A 19218-nucleotide genomic window follows, 5' to 3' on the forward strand; every position below is an offset into this window, starting at 1 on the left:
ATTTGAGAATGATAGTAACAGTACTCTTACTTGAGTAACATTTTTGGCTACTCTATACCACCTCTGCTTTTTCCACATTTGATTTACTTTATTTCCAAAGTATTAGTGGAGTTATATAGGTCTCCCTCATGGTCAATTATTGCTACTGCACTATTTAAAAGATGTAAAGGGGTTGAGGCATTTGTGATGAAGGCCTATATAAATAAACTTTGATGAATTAATATAGTAAATATGTAAAATTGTAGTTCTTTTTATGGCTGTATATGAGTAGATTTTAAACCTATAGCTGTAGTTTTACTTTCTGTTTTTGAATAGCTCCAAATTAGAGGTAATCCAAAAATGTTTTATCTTGGAAACTCACTCCTACTACACACAAAGATCGTCAATTCTGTAAAGACTTCCTTATATTGTAAAGAAGTAAAATGGCGGCAGTGGAGCCCACATCTCGTCCAGGGAGGTCACATGGCTTCTCTCCGGCAGGTGAGGGAGATGCGGGCTCAAACACCTGCTGGACTCCACGCAGCACTTTCCATGTAAATGACCCGTCCCAGCTCTTCCCTCCCCACTCCCACACCTGCTCCCGGCAGACTCACTTGGGACTCGGGGACACGGCCGCCCACGGACACCTCCACTGGGGCTCCTGAGTGGTTCTGGCACCGGTCATGGTCTGGAGGAGGGTCGTGGTGCTCGGCGGTTTACTGCTGCTTCAATGCGGGGACGGACGCAGGATGCCGCCGCCGCCGCCGTCGACGCCTCATGGCGGGGCTCGGTTGGACGCGGCGCGGAGTCACGTCCGGAGGGACGCCGGCACTTCCAGGGCTCCCAGCGGGGCTTCCTTCGACTCTTGCCGGGTCAACCTGACGCCTGCGGAGCATGAAGTTCTGGATGACAACACACATGAGGTGAGGTGGGTTTGACTTGTGCGGAATATGTACACTAACAGTCAATGGACAGGGGACAAAGTCCACTTGTTTTTGACAATTATTACATATTGTATGTCTTTTTGCTCTTAGACTGGTTTTAATGGTGACGATGGCTCTTACGTCATCCTCACATGGGTGGGCGATGGCACAGGGGTGAGTATCACCAGCAACATGTTGCATTTGCTTATAGTAGCTATTTGCCCACCAAATCTTTGAGGCAAATATATCTCTGTCCGATGAAAAGCACGTATACGTCCTTTTTATTTCATCTTTCTCTTCAATCAGAAACACTAAGAAAATGTTATGTCGCTTGATTGCAAAGACGAAAACCTCAGAAAAAGGTTTTCATTAAAAAGGCATATTTTTATATAGTCTAACACAGTGTTTTTCAACCTTTTTTGAGCCAAGGCACATTTTTTGCGTTGAAAAAATCCGGAGGCACATCACCAGCAGAAATCGTTAAAAAAGGAAACTCAGTTGACAGTAAAAAGTTGTTGTCGCAATTGTCGGGTATGAATTCAAACCATAACCATAACCAACCATGCATCACTATAGCACTAGTCTCAAAGTAGGTCTACTGTCACGACCTGTCACATCCCGCCGTGACTTATTTTGAGTTTTTCTGTGTTTTCCTGTGTGTGGTGTTTTAATTCTTGTCTTGCGCTCCTATTTTGGTGTTAATTGTCATGTCATGTACGGATGTACTTTGTGGACGCCGTCTTTGCTCCACAGGAAGTCTTTGCTGTCGTCCAGCATTCTGTTTTTGTTTACTTTATAGCCAGTTCAGTTTTAGTTTTGTTCTGCATAGCTTTCCCTAAGCTTCAATGCCTTTTCTTAGGGGCACTCACTTTTTGTTTATTTTTGGTTTAAGCATTAGATACCTTTTTACCTGGACACTGCCACCCGCTGTTTCCGACATCTACAAAGCAATTAGCTACTGGCTGCCACCAACTGATATGGAAGAATATTACACGGTTACTCCGCCGAGCTCTAAGCAGCACCGACACTCAACAACAACACATCATTTGCAGACTATAATTACTGGTTTGCAAAAAATATTTTTAACCCAAATAGGTGAAATTAGATAATCTCCCACGGCACACCAGACTGTCTCACGGCACACTGGTGTGCCGCGGCACAGTGGTTGAAAAACACTGGTCTAACACAGGGGTGTCTAACTCATTTTAGCTCAGGGACCACATGGAGGAAAATCTATTCCCTGGTAAAATCATGGCAATAAAATGTAAAAACAAAGACAACCTCAGATTGTTTTCTTGGTCTTACTTTGGCCAACAATAGAACAAGCACATTCTGAAAATGTACACATCACAAATAATCCACTTGGCAAAACACTTCAAGTTAGTTGAAAAGTCTAAGGAAAGGAATGGTGCAGTTTCAAAAACACCATGAAGAACACAATGAACTTGGACTTTGTCTCAGGTTTTTTTTTTTTACAAATCCATTAAACCTTCACCACTTCCTGTTTAGGATTCTCACGTTCACCATTAAAAACATTTGGAAAAGCAACCAAGTGTTTCCTCAAACTACAGCGTTGGTGAAATCCGCAACTGCCACAACACATTCATTTATCATCATTCAAACCTAACAATTATAATATCACTGACCGATCAAAAGCATGTATGTCCACTTTTTATTTAATCTTTCTTTTCAATCAGAAACACTAAGAAAATGTTATGTCACTTGATTGCAAAGATGAAAACCTCAGAAAATAGTTTTCATTAAAAAGCCTTATTTTTATATAGTCTAACACAGGAGTGTCTAACTCATTTTAGCTCAGGGGCCACATGGAGAAATATATATTCCCTGGTAAAATCATGGCAATAAAACTTAAAAATAAAGACAACTTCAGATTGTTTTCTGGGTCTTACTTTGGCCAACAATAGAACAAGCACTTTCTGAAAATTTACACATCACAAATAATCCACTTGGCAAAACACTTCAAGTTGTCAAGGTGACATACTGTAACTACAAACTTATCCAATGTGAACATAGTAGATTTAAGCGTGAAATAATATGGAACAAACACAACAAATGTAGAAACACACATTTTTACAATTAAATTTAGGGTGCGCATCGTGCATTTAACCAATTGAAAGCGCTGCACGGAACTCTAACTACAAAGATGATGGTCAAGTTGACTTAAAATCATCGTACCATTTCGTTAGTTTATCCGTTGAGTGGATAAATTACAATTGAAGAAGGTATTGTGCGACGATACTGCCGCCATCTGCTGCCAGCCACAACAGGAGCGCTTCAAGTCAGCTGACATGTCATCTTTAAACACTGTCATGTGTGACGTGGGTTACACTTGAATTGCTGTTGCGACACCCAGTGGACACATTTAGAAGAGCAGTTTCTTTCATAAAAATAAAAAATGCAGCTAATTTTTATATTTAGCAAATTGATCTTACGGGTCGCAGGCCGGAGGAAACCTGTTCGTGGGCCTGATACGGCCCACGAGCCGTACGTTTGACACCCCTGTTCTATCATCAAATCAAGCACAGGATATTTTAGACATATACTGCGTGGGTTCCCTCCGTGTACTCCGGCTTCCTACCACCTCAAAAGACATGCACCTGGGGATAGGTTGATTGGCAACACTAAATTGGCCCCAGTGTGTGAATGTGAGTGTGAAAGTTGTCTATCTGTGTTGGTCCTGCGATGAGGTGGCGACTTGTCCAGGGTGTACCCCGCCTTCCGCCTGAATGCAGCTGAGATAGGCTCCAGAACCCCCCGCAACCCCAAAAGGGACAAGCGGTAGAAAATGGATGGATACTTAGAAATATACTTACAATATATCACTGCAGTGAAAACCATGTATGTCCAAATGTTGTTGTTTTTTCACCGAAAACAGTAAAAACAACTAACTTTTTTGGAGATACATGTTTTTTATTGTACAGTTGTGATTATTTATTGTATAGTTATCTTTTACCACTAGCAAGATAAAACATAACTAAAACTACAAGTTATACAGTTTTTTTCCTGGTCTCAAACTAAGACCCCCTTCGCCCCTGACTGAAACACATTTCGTTGTAATTTATTTAGTGCAATCACAAACAGTTCCATTCAATTCCATGTGGTGGTATACATGCTTTTTATTGGGCTGCGATGATATTTTTGTGTGAAATCACCAATCTTTCTCACACCAAATATTTTAGACAAATCACTATCAGTGAAAACTGTGCATCTCCAAATGTTTTCTTTCATCAGAAAGAAGAGATTTTGAGGTATTTTTTTTTAGTCTGAAATTATTTTGATTTAGTTTGGTTAGCTTTTGGTGCTCAAACTCAAAATAATATGAATGTCCTTGCTCTTGTTATGCTATTTTTGCGTAAAAAACAACAACAAACAAACAAAAATACATATATATATATATATATATATATATATATAGTAATATTATAGTAATATTATGGATATATAACTAATAATTATTAGAATTGAATAATAAGAGCATGTGAAAGTTCAACTCCTACCTTGTTTTTTTTGTGACTGCTTCCTTAAAGTTTCGTAATCAATCAGAAATATCAAGCTGCTAAATTGTGCCAAACATGGATTAGTGTGGAGAGTTTTGTTTATTTTTTTCCCATCATGCCTTGGATTTAAATGGGTGTACAGTAATTTAGATTTTTTTTTTATGGTGGTTAGCTGTTTTTTTTTATAATATCCACATAGTTCACTTAGCAAGTTGTGTTATATGTGACATTTTTGTTGACTTTTTGTGCTGGTTTAAAAAAAAATAATTCTGCGCCGTGTCTAGGGAAGGTTGTTTGGAGTGGGTCATATAAGTAAATGCTTTTGAATGGTCACTGGCCTGCGTACCTCAGACTGTCCATAAAATGGTGACAAGTAACTACGACTCAAACCGCCAAGTACTTAACCTTAACATGTAAACACCCTGCCTGGCCAGATTGCTTGAAATTGAAGTTGCTGGCGGGCTGCAATTGGCCCGCGGGCTGTAGTTTGGGTACCCCTGGTTCAGGTGTACCAACTTGGTGGTGCACCTCAACAAATCAAGCAGAAATAATTTGGGACATAATGCTTTCCAACGGTAATAGTCTGAATTATAAGAACCCAACATCACAGTTTGGTCACCAAAGTCCATTTTGTAGCACGTTGGTATCTTTATGACAGGTCATCCTGGTGTTGTCCACCATCAACACCCCCTTAGACACGTTCCTGGAAGGCGGTTCGTCTCGACTGTACAGAAGGTGAGTTCATGGTAACTTCAGGTGAGACAACACAGAAATGATCTGATGTTGCTTTCCCATCAGTACGGATTACGGAAAGTCCTTCCACGACATCTCTCAAAGCATCAACCACACCTTCATCAAAGAGGAGTTTGGCGTCAGCGTGGGGCCGGGAAGTTCTGTGAGTTGCAACAACCTCCACTACAAACAGGAAGTGATGTAATATAACGCTGACATTGCATATGTTTGGCTGACAGGTGATACTGACAGCAGACACCCCAGTGGTGGACCACCCAGGAGGCATCATCTTCACCTCCAATGACGCTGGCGCCACCTTCCGCTTCACCCAGCTTCCCTTCCACCTGGCACAGCCCATCACCTACCACTTCCTCAACCCGGACTACCTGGTGGCGCTCAGCATCGACGTGAGTCACTTTTCTTTTCTTTTTGTTTTGCTCCGTACTGCAGCGTGCGCACGCCTCGAAGAAGAAGGTAAACAACCTGTGTGTTCCTGTTCCTGACTTGCAGGGCGGTCTGTGGCTCTCTGTGGACTTTGGCGCCAAGTGGACCAAAGTGCATGATGGAGTGCATTCTTTCTCATGGTGTGAATAAACAGGACGCCAACCGTCATACAGAAACCATAGAAATTAAGTCTAAAATTAGACATTTCTGCTCAAATGTGATGCTTTTTTCAGGGGTGCTGGCATCAATTTGTTCTTCAGCTGCAGTAAAGCAGACACAAGTAAGTCAACACATTGAAGAGTTGGTATAATAATTATAATTAAACAGGTTACTGGTTAGAAACGCTTCTCCTTGTTACATGGAGATGGCCCAAAAATTTATTTTTAAAAATTAATCATTATGTAAATATGTATGTGTGTGTGTGTGTATATCAGTACAGGTATGTACTTAACAAAAAAGGTGAAATAACTGAAAACATGTTTTATATTGTAGTTTCTTCAAAATAGCCACCCTTTTCTCTGATTACTGTTTTGCACACTCTTGGCATTCTCTCGATGAGCTTCAAGAGGTAGTCACTTGAAAGAGTTTTCACTTCACAGGTGTCATAGTTTTGATGCGTTCAGTGACAATCTACAATGTAATAGTCCAAACTTTTGGCCTGTACTATATATATATATATATATATATATATATATATATATGTATATATATATTTATTTATTTATTTTTAATTATGAATCTATTTACATTGGTTTTAATAAGAATCGCGGTTTGGATGTGAATCAATTATTTTGTGCACCTCTACTACTTACTACAACTCAATATTTTGACTTTAATTTGTACTTGTAATTATTGTATAGGGTTTATTATTAATATTAGTAGTAGTAGTACTGATGTGGCGTTTCTACTTACGCTTGTAGTGGATGCAGAGGAGCGAGGAGACTTACAGCTAAAGAGGACAAAGGACCTGGGGAAGACCTTCACCATCATCCACGAGGACGTCTTCAGTTTTGGATACATCGGAGCCTTTCTTTTCTTCTCGGTCATGGAAGACACGGTGATGCGTCCTATTTTCCAACGAATGTTTTGCAATGACAATAACAAAGCAGCACTTACTGTATTTTATTTCACTCCCAGCGATCGCCCAGAGTCATGTACTTTTCTTCCGACCAAGGAGACACTTTTAGTCAAGCGCTACTGCCTTCCGCCTCCACTGAGCAGGTGAGCCTTTTTTCATTTGCAAATAAAAACAGACATTCCTGACAAAAGCTAACATTATAAACACTTTGACTAATGCACCTCTAAAAAAAGAGTAAATATGTAAGGATTTTTCTCTAGTTTTACATATCTTTTTAAGTAGAAATAGAATCAAAACAAAAGTGGAGATGTATTGTTTTCATTATATCACCATAATTGTAAGCAAGTCTAGTTAGCTTTTGGTGCAAACTCAACATTTTTAAACAATATTCATGTGTAAGTATGTACAGTATCTCCAGTTTATAAAATATGTTTAATTAGAAACACAAAGAAAGAAATGCTTGTTGGAAAACAAAAGTGGCGATACATTGTTTTCATTAGACAGCCTTACTCGTCTGGCTAGATTTGGGCGCAAACTCCAATTTTTTTAGACAATATATGTAAGTATGTATCCTTATTTTTACAAATATTTGTAAGTATAAACATAATCATTTGATCAAAAACATTAAAAGCTGAAATACATTGTTTTCATTAAGTAGCCATCATTTTAAGCTAGTTTTGTTAGCTTTTGGGGCAAACTAAATTCATGTTTAAATATATATGTAAGTATCTACCTCATTTTTACAAATCTTTATAAGTAAAAATATGAAAAAAAGAATTGGAGATATGTTGTTTTCATTAGACGGCCATAACTGTAAACCAGTCTAGTTAGATGTTGGTGCAAACTCTAATTATTTCCACAAAAATATGTAAGTATGTATGTATTGTTTTTTTTTTACAAATCATTTTAAGTAGAAACATGAAAGATAATCACTTGATCAAATCATTAAAAGTTGAGATAGTGTTTTAATTAGATAGCCATAACTGTAAGCCAGTTTTGTTAGCTTTTGGCGCAAACTACAGTGTATATATATATACTATATTTGACTATATAGTATATATGTGACTGTATAGTGTATATGTAAGTATCTACCTCATTTTTACAAATTTTTTTTTCAGTGAAAACATGAGAAAAAAAAATAAAAATAGTGGAGATACATTGTATTTTAATTGTAAGCTAGTCTGGTTTGATGTTGGCGCAAACTCTAATTTGTTAGACAATATATGTAAGTATGTGTCTTTATTTTTACAAATCCTTTAAAGTAGAAACATGAAAAATAATCACTTGATCAAAGACAAAAAAAGTGGCGATACATTGTTTTCATTAGGCAGCCACAATTGTAAGCTAGTTTGGTTAGCTTTTGGCCAAATTTTTATTTTTTGGACTATATATGTAAGTATGTCTCTTAATTTTTACAAATCTTTTTTTAAGTCGAAACATTAAATTTTTTTCAAATCAAAAACAGTGAAGATACATTGTTTTCCTAAGCTAGCTGTAATTGTAAGCTTTTGGCGAAAATCCTACATTTTTAAGTATTTAAGTTTAATATGTAAAGTATTTGATTTTAATCATATAACTACAAACATGAAGATGAAAAAAACAATTGTTGGAAAATAAAAAATGTGTTAGGGTTAGGGTTTTCCTTAGCTAGCCGTAATTGTAAGCTAGTCTAGAGCTTTTGGCACAAACTTGGTGGCTAGTAATGTAGCTAAAGGAAGCAATCAATTCTACCTCTAAATTTAAAAAAAAATGCATTCTAAAACCGTCAACAATACTTAATTTACATTCATTAACCTGTATAATAACCATGCTGAAGCGACATTGTTATTGTAAGAGCGAAAACTGAGGAACTCTTTTTCTAGCCTACTTATAAATCGGTATGCTACGGTATTAGCCGTAAAAGCTAACTACGGCAAGAGATAAGCTAGCTTCTATGTCAGCACAAAACGCTTCTGAGTTAGTAATTCTCACCACTGCGATAGAACACTAATTTGTACTGACTGAAAAACATGAACAATCATATTACAGTATCTGTAAAGTATTAGCCCACATTTCATGTTTGTTTGTTTGTCCACAGCTAGCTCAAGAGTGTATGTACTGTAGGGTACGGTGCTGTGATGCAAGTATCATGATCAATAGGATAGTGACTTACTCGATGGACAGTTGTCCGTTTGGTCAAGTTGGCCGGGGACATTTCCTGTTGATTTGGGTAAACAATCCATTAATTTGGCAAAGCTTGGCTTATAAGTTCCATATTTGCAGCGTGACCACGGCTTCCGTCTGCTCCAACGTTTCAGCTTCTTCTTCGTGCTGCCTTCTAGAAGCAGCAGTTCATCCTCCCTATATTCAGCTTCAAAAATATAAGGTTGGGAATCCCCATTTGTCCAAAAATATTTGTCTTCGTTGTCTGTTACCAAGTCTGACATGATTAGAAAACACTCGTGTTTGATTCCGGGAGTAGGAACAAATATGTTGCGGGAAGTCGGAAGTGCGTTGCTATGGAAATGGGAATGCTCCAAAGAATTAGTTCCGGCTGTGCATAAAATGACCAAAATATGGTAAATATTGTACATATCACATATTGTAATGATCGTGTCTGCTACTACATTATATATAGACTTGCAGTGTGTATACAAAACTTTGATTAGGGGTTTTGAAGTTGTCTCTTTGAAGGCTACAATGGTGACCCATTAGGTGCATGTTACAACCGTTTCTTATCATCTTTAATATCCTAAAAAAAAGACGTGTGTTCTTGTCTCTCATAATGATTGTGAATGATAGGCAAAATTCCAAAAAAAAGTGCAGTTCCCCTCGAAAACAACTACCAAGTTATTGCTCCAAGCTAAACCACAATGGTATAGACATTTCCCTTCCAACGTTAGCATACAGGCCTCAAAACGCTATGTGTGTCTCACAGAGATTAGACCAGAGTGAAAGTGGTCATCACATTCTCTCATGTTTGTTGGCAGTTTTACTCCATCTTGGACGGCGATGAGGACATGCTGTTCATGCATGTGGACAATCCAGGAGGTAAAAACAAACAAAATCTATCAACACTCAGCCCTTTAGTTTGTTGTCGCTGTAATGGAAAAACTTAACGGCAAAGAGTGAACTGGTTTCACGGGTTCTGGCTGCTGCTGACACATCATTCCATCACGAGAGGAGGGCTGGACAATGTTTGCATATTAACAGCCTTTATCGCATAAAATGGTGTAATTCCCTACTTGTTTCCCTTTTTAAAGCTGACAGGAGTTTAGATAAATGGGGGAGATACAGAGGGAGCGTTCTGCTTAAAGGGGATTTAGGTTACAATGCAAACATGCTGACAAATATATCTGGAGATCATCAGGGTGTATCGCACACAACCACTAACAACCTCGTCATCCCTTAATGGCTGACAGATTTATGACTATTGTTCACAAAATACAGTAGGTCATGTGATTCCACATGACAATTTTCCCGTAAGGAATCCAATTTGTTCCACAGACCCTAACAAATGAATAGGAGTGATACATAAGCAAACGATTTAGACTAAAAATAGTCAGTAGATTTTACAGAGAAACACTGGTAGCTCGGTTGCCAGGATTTTACTGTATAAGAAAAAATGGTATCGTTTTTCCATTTACAGTAATTCACTGAAGAAACAACAGTAGATCTCCATTGTAAAAAACTGTCAGCTCAATCGCCAGAATTTTACCTAAAAAATAACAGTGGTACCGTTTATTTTATTTTATTTACAGTAATGCACTCTGAAAACAACCTGGTCTTTATGGTAAAAAAACTGTCAACTAAGTCGCCAAGTTGTACCATATAAATAACAATGGTACTGTTTTTTATTATACAGTAACACTGTAAAAATAAAAGTAAGTAGATTTTACATTTAAAAAAACTCAGCTCTGGTGCCAGAATTTTACCGTAGAAAAAAAAACAGTAGTACCAGTGTACCATTGTGCCTCACGGCGCCCCTGATCACAGGACCCAAAGACGAACAAGCACTCACATTCGTATAATTGGACAATTTAGTCTTCAATTACATGGATGCTTTTTGGGGTGGGGTGGAGAAGACTCACGCAAGCACAGGGAAAAAAAGGAACCCCACATGCAGACGTTCCAACAAACAGCAGAGCCCGGATCTCCTGACGTCAATGCACTGTAAAAAAAAAAAAAAAAAAAAAAGTCTGTAGATTTTACTGTAAAAAAAGCTGTCTGCTACCGTTTTTCCAAACGGGAGTAGATTTCCGCTGTAAAAAACTGGCAGCTCAGTCATCCAGAATTTTACCATAAAAATAACATTGGTACTGTTTTTCAATTTACTGTAATTCTGTGTAAAAGCTAAAAAAAAAAAAAAAACACTGTCAATTTACAGTAAAATTCTAGCGACTTAGCTTGTTTTTTATCGGAATACATTTTCACAGTGTAGTTTGTAATGTGCAATGTTGAGATAGTACATGAATGTTGTCATCAAAAACCGGATCATACAAGAAGTCAAAGTACCACTTTATCATGAATGTCTTTTTTTCCTCAAAGACACCTACTTTGGAACCATGTACACGTCGGACGACCGCGGCATCCTGTTCTCCAAATCCCTGGAGCGCCACCTGTTTGATGGGCAGAGGAAGAGCGATTTCCGGAACGTCACGTCGCTGCGAGGAGTCTACCTCACCAACAGACTGGACAAAGGTAAAGGCTGCCGACAGATGAAACGTTTTATATAAATCTTCTCAAAGGACAATCATTTAGAAATGAATATACCGTATTTTTCGGAGAATAAGTCGCACCGGAGTATAAGTCGCACCTGCCGAAAATGCATAATAAAGAAGGAAAAAAAACATATATAAGTTGCACTGGAGCCCGGCCAAACTATGAAAAAAACTGCGACTTATAGTCCAAAAAATACGGTAATCTAGAGTAGTCAGTGAGCAGCTTGTATTTATTGTCCAGTAAGAGTGAGTCAACAACAGAAGTGGTAGGAACGTGCTACATGTACTTCAATACATATCCCTTCGTAACTTTTTGTAAACTTCTACTAGTCAGAGTAGTTTTAATGCAACATTCTGTTTATTTTAATGAAGAAGAAACATTACTTTTACTTTGTTACATTAAGTTTCACTCTGATCGCTACATGTATTTATATCATTGTTACATGTTTTCCTCTGTTTATTTTCTTTCCTCTGTTTATTTATATAGCCCTAAATCACAAGTGTCTCAAAGGGCTGCACAAGCCACAACGACATCCTCGGTTCAGATCCCACATAAGGGCAAGGAATAACTCACAACCCGAGGGATGTCAATGTGAATGACTATGAGAAACCTTGGAGAGGACCGCAGATGTGGGTGACACCCCCCCCCCTTTAGGGGAGGGGTCACCTATATATATATATATATATATATATATATACACATACATCTATTACCTTACTATTACCTATTATATATATATATATATATATATATATATATATACATACATACATCTATTTTAATCTATGGATTACTGCCTGCAAAGACGTATATTGTGGAAAATTGTTAGGAAGACTTCTTCCAGTGGGCCCTGTCACATGACTCTGTTCCACCAATCAAACTTAAAATAGTACTTCTGCGTTGGCTGGCGCTTATAACAACAATATTACTCTTATTTGGTAAATTGTCAGGTCACAACATGTAAATGGAGTATTGTTGGCTGTTTCTGGATGTTTTTTAAAGGGTATAATGGGCGCAATTGAGGACCCTCGATTTATTGACTCAATTATTGGCTATTCATTTACGATTTTGAATTCATAAAAGAGCCAAGAACATGTGTTATTGTCTTACATAAGGGCTATGAATGATGAACAGCACATCTCTTTCCAATTTTTGTGTATTTGCAGTATGACCGATCTAATAAGGTCAGAGTGCAGAAGCGTTACTAGAGTGACGTCAATCTCCGGAAATAGCTGAAGGTGTTCAGAGTGAAATATTCAAAATGGCTGTCTGAATTTGTGGCATTTTGTGATGTTTAGACGGTATTTTTGCATACTTTGCGAATTGTAAATACAATTGGATATGGTTTAATGGATCCATTTTCTACCGCTTGTCCCTTTTGGGGTCGCGGGGGGTTCTGGAGCCTATCTCAGCTACATTCACACTCACAATCATACACTAGCGCCAATTTAGTGTTGCCAATCAACCTATCCCCAGGTGCATGTTTTTGGAGGTGGGAGGAAGCCGGAGTACCCGGAGGGAACCCACGCAGTCACGGGGAGAACATGCAAACTCCACACAGAAAGATCCCGAGCCCGGTATTGAACTCAGGACTACTCAGGACCTTCGTGTTGTGAGACACATGGATACAATTAAACATAATTAAGCATTTAAAGTCAACTTGTTTTTTCACTCTACTGGTACTTTAATACAATTTGTATCTATATAACCTCTGGTCAACACTCAGCCATTATTGTCCACATGTCTGGTAACACAAATGAGTGGAACAATTATTGCAGACAGTGAAGCACAGTGGTGCTAGCGTGGTGGTGTGGGGCTCCACGAGTGCTGCTCGCACTTGTGGGGAGCTGCGGTTCAAATATGAATGCTAACATGTTCTGTGATAATTTAAAGTAGAAACGGGAAGGAAGAAAGGAAAGAAAGAGTCCCATCTTAAAACTCATTTGTATACTCTAGCCTTTAAATAGCCCCCCTGTTAGACCAGTTGATCTGCCGTTTCTTTTCTTTTCTCCTCTGCTCCCCTTTTCCTTGAGGGGGGGGGGCACAGGTCCGGTGGCCATGGATGAAGTGCTGGCTGTCCAGAGTCGGGACCCGGGGTGGACCGCTCGCCTGTGCATCGGCTGGGAACATCTCTGCGCTGCTGACCCATCTCCGCTCGGGATGGTGTCCTGCTGGCCCCACTATGGACTGGACCCACTCGACATCCATTGCTTTCGGTCTCCCCTAGAGGGGGGGGGGGTTACCCACATATGCGGTCCTCTCCAAGGTTTCTCATAGTCATTCACATCGACGTCCCACTGGGGTGAGTTTTCCTTGCCCTTATGTGGGCTTTGTACCGAGGATGTCGTTGTGGCTTGTGCAGCCCTTTGAGACACTTGTGATTTAGGGCTATATAAATAAAGATTGATTGATTGATTGATTGAAAAAAGAAAGGAAGGTATTCGGAAGGAAGGTGGACTGCAAGTTGTCTTAACATCCACCAGCTCCAGCAGTGTTGTCATCACGAAGGAGTGGAAGATGATTCCTGTGCAGCTCTGCTTAACTCCATGCCTAATGGCACTAAGGCAACAATGGTGCTCACACTAAATATTCACACAAACGACACAATGTGAGGTGTACTCACTTGTGATGCCATATTTTAGACAATAATGAGTGTTTACAGTAAATATATGCACTACACAAGCTGGACACTGACTACTCTAATGTATACGCAGTATTGTCCCTCCATAGTATATCGTGAAATGCTTGTTGAAACGTGAGGGCTGTACCTGTCCACTATCTTTTTCAGACGGACGAATACGATCGGTCATCTCCTTCAATCGCGGCGGAACATGGCAGCAGCTTTCCAAACCTCAGAATGTCAAATGTGGGCAAGAAGTCAAGAATGTGAGCTACTTCGAACATCGTCCCGAAAACCAGCATCCTCTGCAGTGGACATGAGTGCTTTAAATTTGGTTTGTATTCTGTCATTCCGATGTTTTTACCATGCAGTGCAAGCTGCATATTCACGGAGAACACAGTCGCATCAATCACATCGTTCCCATGCTCCTCATGTCGGAGCCCACCGCCATCGGTCTGGTCATCGCCCACGGTAACCGCGACGTATACCTCCCTCAACCGTCTTTTACGTCGGTTTTAACTCAACGCTCGTCTTTATTAGGTACCGTGGGGGATTGCCTGTCGTCCTCGCAGCACCCGGATGTGTTTGTGTCGTCAGACGGGGGCTATAGCTGGCGGGGGACTTTAAGGGGTCCTCATCACTACAGCATTCTGGACTCAGGCGGTCTGGTGGTGGCTGTGGAGGCTCGGCGTGAAGGACAAGTGAAGACCATCAAGTACTAACACACACAACAGCAAAGAAAAGCAAGAATTACATTGCGGTAGATGCCCACAATGTATCCCACCGGGCAACAAATACTAGACTGACATGTGTCCATCCTTCTATTTCTATGCTGACTGTACTCGTTTCAAAAAAATCCCAATCACGCGGACACAATCCTATTTTTTGGTGCCCCTGTCAGTCAGGGGTTCTTAAAATTGTCCTGTTCCTACACCAGGGGTCGGCAACCCAAAATGTTGAAAGAGCCATATTGGACCAAAAATACAAAAACAAATCTGTCTGGAGCCGCAAAAAATTAAAAGCCATATTACATACAGATAGTGTGTCATGAGATAGAAATTGAATTAAGATGACTTAAAGGAAACTAAATGACCTCAAATATACCTACAAACGAGGCATAATGATGCAATATGTACATATATAAGACGGCGTGGCGAAGTTGGTAGAGTGGCCGTGCCAGCAATCGGAGTGTTGCTGGTTACTGGGGTTCAATCCCCACCTTCTACCATCCTAGTCACGTCCGTTGTGTCCTTGGGCAAGACACTTCACCCCTTGCTCCTGATGGCTGCTGGTTAGCGCCTTGCATGGCAGCTCCCGCCATCAGTGTGTGAATGGATGAATGTGGTAATACTGTCAAAGCGCTTTGAGTACCTTGAAGGTAGAAATGTGCTATACAAGTATAACCCGTTTATCATTTATTTATTTATTTATATAGCTAGCCTAAATAGCATGTTAGCATCGATTAGCTTGCAGTCATGCAGTGACCAAATATGTCTGATTAGCACTCCACACAAGTCAATAACATCAACAAAACTCACCTTTGTGCATTCATGCACAACGTTAAAAGTTTGGTGGACAAAATGAGACAGAAAAAGAAGTGGCATAAACACGTCCTAAAAGGCGGAGAAAGTTATATGTGTAAACAAACTACGGTGAGTTCAAGGAACGCCAAAATTAGTAGGACAAAACGGCGCTTGCCAAATACTCGAATTAGTGAGGCATGTTTAATATAAACAGTGTGCTTTATAACAATTAGGGAGGTTTGCGTCATGTTTGTCCTTCTACGGAAACCATATTAAAACAATTGTTCATACATTTTTGAAAAAGCTCCAGAGCCACTAGGGTGGCGCTAAAGAGCCGCATGCGGATCTAGAGCCGCGGGTTGCCGACCCCTGTCCAACACCATCCCCTCACCGCGCCCCTGATCACAGGACACAAAGACGAACAAGCACTCACATTCATATAATTGGACAATTTAGTCTTCAATTACATGGATGCTTTTTGGGATGGGGTGGAGAAGACTTAGGCAAGCACAGGAAAAAAAAAGAACCCCACATGCAGATGTTCCAACAAACAGCAGAGCCCGGATCTCCTGACGTCAAACGACTTCTCCCCAAGAGTCAGAGCTTTTCTTCCTGTAACACACACACACACACATACAAAGAATTAATCTTGTCTTGACTTAAAAACGTTTGAAGGCATAGTTCTTCAACAGGGGGTCCTCAGAAATACAGCAGCGGGGTGAAGACATTTTTGGTTGAATTTTTTTTTTTTAGATTTCTTATATTTTCATTTTTTCCCCACAAATGTAAATGTATTTAAATTCACATTGACAATGATCCAACACACTGTAAAAAAAATTGGCAGTTCTGTCACCAGTATTTTACTGTCATTTGTCGTGGCAGGTCATGACAGCAAGCTGCCAGTTCACAATGAGCGCACCAGTTGCCAGCTAGCTATTAGTGACGCTTTAGTGTATTCTTTGAATATCTTAGTATTGCATAATAACAAGGTACCTTTTGGACCAGTTTAATTAAAAACACAATTGCATACAGGACGTATAAGTAGGGTGTCCTTGGCCTGAAAAACATAAAGACCCCTGGTTTAAAGGGATGTCTTACATTCGGGACAAAATCTTTACACCCTCCTGTCCTCAGGTTCTCCACAGACGAGGGTCAGTGCTGGAAGTCGTACAATTTCACCGAGCAGCCCTTCTTCTTCGCGGGCCTGTCGTCCGAGCCGGGCACCAAGGCCCTGAGCGTCAGCGTGTGGGGCTTCCGTCCCGAAGACGACGGCCAGCCCATGTGGGTTGCCGTAACCATCGACTTCCAGAGCCTCGTCACGAGAGAGTGTGAGTTTTTTTAACGCTGTGAAAACCTCCAGAAGACATCCAGACTTTACAATCTGATACTCCTTCAGGCGATGAGCGGGATTATGAAGACTGGTTGGCTCATGCGACACAGGGAGGAGCTTCAAGGAGCGACGGCTGCGTCCTGGGCATCAAGGAGACGTACAAGAGGCGGAAGAAAGAATCGGTTTGCAGGAATGGTCGCGCTTTTGTCTTAAGGAAGAAGGAAAGTCCCTGTTTGTGCACCAGGGACGATTTCTTGTGGTGAGAATAAAACAGCACGATCGCAACATAAGGATCCATTGTGAAGAGTCTTCCTTCACAGCGACTACGGCTATTATCGCCATGACAACACTTCTGAGTGTGTGCGACAGCCCGACGCTCACAACAAAACCTTGGAGACCTGCCTGGACGGACAGGAGGACGAGCTCTTCACGGCGGGGTAAACAAACGCTCAACGACAACAACGCCCAGCATCTGCTAACTTCTTGTTGGCAGGTATCGGAAAGTCCCAAGCGACAGATGCGAAGGAGGGTTTTCGCCTCAACTGGCAGTCCAGACCGTCATAAGACCCTGCGGCATCAAGCCCACCTCTAATTCACCACCTGCGAGCTCCCCCTTGCCAGTTACCCATTTTGACACACCTGTAAGTTGGTTTCTGGGCTTTCTCGTCTACGCTTTTTAAGGCGTGAACGGACGTTTTTTGTCGGAATGTTCCAGCGAGAGAGGATGGTACTGATACTGGTGTGCAGCGGCGCAGGCGTCATCGTGTTGGCAGCAGTCGTCTTCGCGTTCGTAGCCGTCAAGAGAGGAGTCTACAGGAACAGGTGAGCCACTTGTAGAACACTTCCAACGGTTTTTCAGGCCGTTTCAGCTCGGGTGTTTTAAATCGCAGGGCACCAGAGTATCGCTTCTCCAATCTCCAGGGGCAAGAGGATCGTAACGGTGTCACAGGGGACCTTGAAAGCGCCACAAGCAGCAATGGAACGCCCTGTCCACCGGACTCGGACAATGTAACCACCACTTGCCACGCCTCCATTTTGTGTGGTTTTTTTGTGTTTTTTTTTTCAAAAGCTAATTATAATGATGTCTTTTTCAGCAGAATCTTCTGCAGTGAAGCACACCTTTTGGGCTGTTACCAGTGCTGTGCTGAATGGAGGGATCTGTGAATCTGGAAGTAGGGCTGCACAATTGATGGAATTTAAACACAATTTTGGCTGCCATGATTAAAGGAGGGTGATCTTCTGCAATATTAACATTTAAAAAGCAGGCTTCCTACTGCATATCAAATCAAGCACTTTCACAGCCCGCAGAGGCAGGAAAGCAACAGCGGCTCGTCTTGAGGACCCGTGAAAATGGCTCCGCCCACGCCAGAGGCCATTGCGGATGCACACTTAGCTTTTTGACGACGCCAGCAAGAATTAACCAACCTTCACTTTTCACGTTTCAATTCCGTGGAGTCTAACGTGGCGTGCGTTAGAGACCGCTTCGCTCTTAATAGATGGCGACAGGTATGGACGCCTGCACAACACGCTGCTCTACTTGTCTGCCTGAGTTGCACTTGCAGGACTAACAGCGAGCCCCCACCGGCATCTGCACATGTGTTTGAATGCGGAAACGTAATTGCACATTGAGGGACTACTCATTCACGTGAGTACAGCCGATACGTTAAAGGCTGTATTATTGTATTTTGTCATTTAACATACAAGTTTCTCACTACAAACAATGTTATGTTTAGGTAAAGCGGGAATGTCCAAATGATGACGCATGGGCCAACCATGGATCATAGCTGGTTTTTTTTTTAATTGCCCCGTACATTAAAAAGATACATTTGATCATGAGAAAAGAGGATGTATTTCATCCATCCATTTTCTAACGCTTGTCCCTTTCGGGGTCGCTGGAGCCTAAGCTGCATAATAATACAAATTATGAACAAAAAATACAAATGTGTCTTTAAATATTCGGGATCTGGTTTTTTTAGCCTTTTTATTGGACTATTAAATCTACTGACTTTATTAAATCCTCCCGGGCCCCTCGCAACACTGTGCTTTACCTAACATAATGAATTATCATGATTAATATACCTGATTTCAATGTTGATTAAAAACATAATCATGATTATTAATTTGGCCATAATCGTGCAGCCCTATCTGAAAGACAGCCATGGGAAAAATACAATATCTTTATTTATTGAGATACTTTCAATGTTTTGCTTTATTGGCTTTGAAAACCCCTTGATTTGTACAATATTTGTATTTTAATATTAAAAAGAAGTGATGCTACTCTGCTTTTTAATTGTTTTTTGTATAAATAAATGGCTTATAATGTATTTAATTATAATAGCGTGGAAGTAAAGATACCTAAAAAATTGCATT

At 40.5% G+C, this 19218-nt stretch overlaps 1 protein-coding gene and 2 long non-coding RNA genes across 4 annotated transcripts in view; 1 reads left to right on the forward strand and 2 right to left on the reverse strand.

Annotated features, from left to right (window-relative positions):
• The first annotated feature begins 429 nt into the window (after window positions 1-429).
• LOC133606194 (sortilin) lies at window positions 430-19125 on the forward strand. Of its 2 annotated transcripts, none has more exons than XM_061959846.2 (21): window positions 430-902; window positions 1014-1076; window positions 5079-5155; window positions 5219-5315; window positions 5392-5559; window positions 5663-5736; window positions 5830-5876; window positions 6517-6653; window positions 6734-6817; window positions 9644-9704; window positions 11202-11354; window positions 14164-14261; window positions 14367-14466; window positions 14536-14710; window positions 16653-16846; window positions 16915-17107; window positions 17169-17285; window positions 17342-17489; window positions 17564-17670; window positions 17739-17856; window positions 17946-19125. In XM_061959846.2, exons 1-21 carry the CDS (start codon window positions 663-665, stop codon window positions 17958-17960), a joined length of 2466 nt encoding a protein of 821 aa, XP_061815830.2. In that variant the 5' UTR covers window positions 430-662; the 3' UTR covers window positions 17961-19125. The 2 variants fall into 2 exon arrangements, with proteins under 2 accessions (XP_061815830.2, XP_061815829.2); XM_061959845.2 differs by having other exon boundaries at window positions 431-902; window positions 17943-19125.
• On the reverse strand, window positions 10420-15467 carry LOC133606196 (uncharacterized). Its single transcript, XR_009815222.2, has 4 exons — window positions 14540-15467; window positions 14144-14300; window positions 11210-11361; window positions 10420-10824 (listed from the first exon to the last, which is right to left on the reverse strand). It is a non-coding gene; the product is annotated as an uncharacterized lncRNA (long non-coding RNA).
• Window positions 15546-19218, reverse strand: part of LOC133606017 (uncharacterized) — a 176720-nt gene continuing 173047 nt past the window's right edge. The window contains exon 4 of the long non-coding RNA XR_009815210.2: window positions 15546-16130. This is a non-coding gene — a long non-coding RNA (uncharacterized lncRNA). The remainder of the gene's footprint in view (window positions 16131-19218) is intronic.

Source organism: Nerophis lumbriciformis, linkage group LG05 (genome assembly GCF_033978685.3).
Source record: "Nerophis lumbriciformis linkage group LG05, RoL_Nlum_v2.1, whole genome shotgun sequence".
NCBI classification, from domain to species: Eukaryota; Metazoa; Chordata; class Actinopteri; order Syngnathiformes; family Syngnathidae; genus Nerophis; species Nerophis lumbriciformis.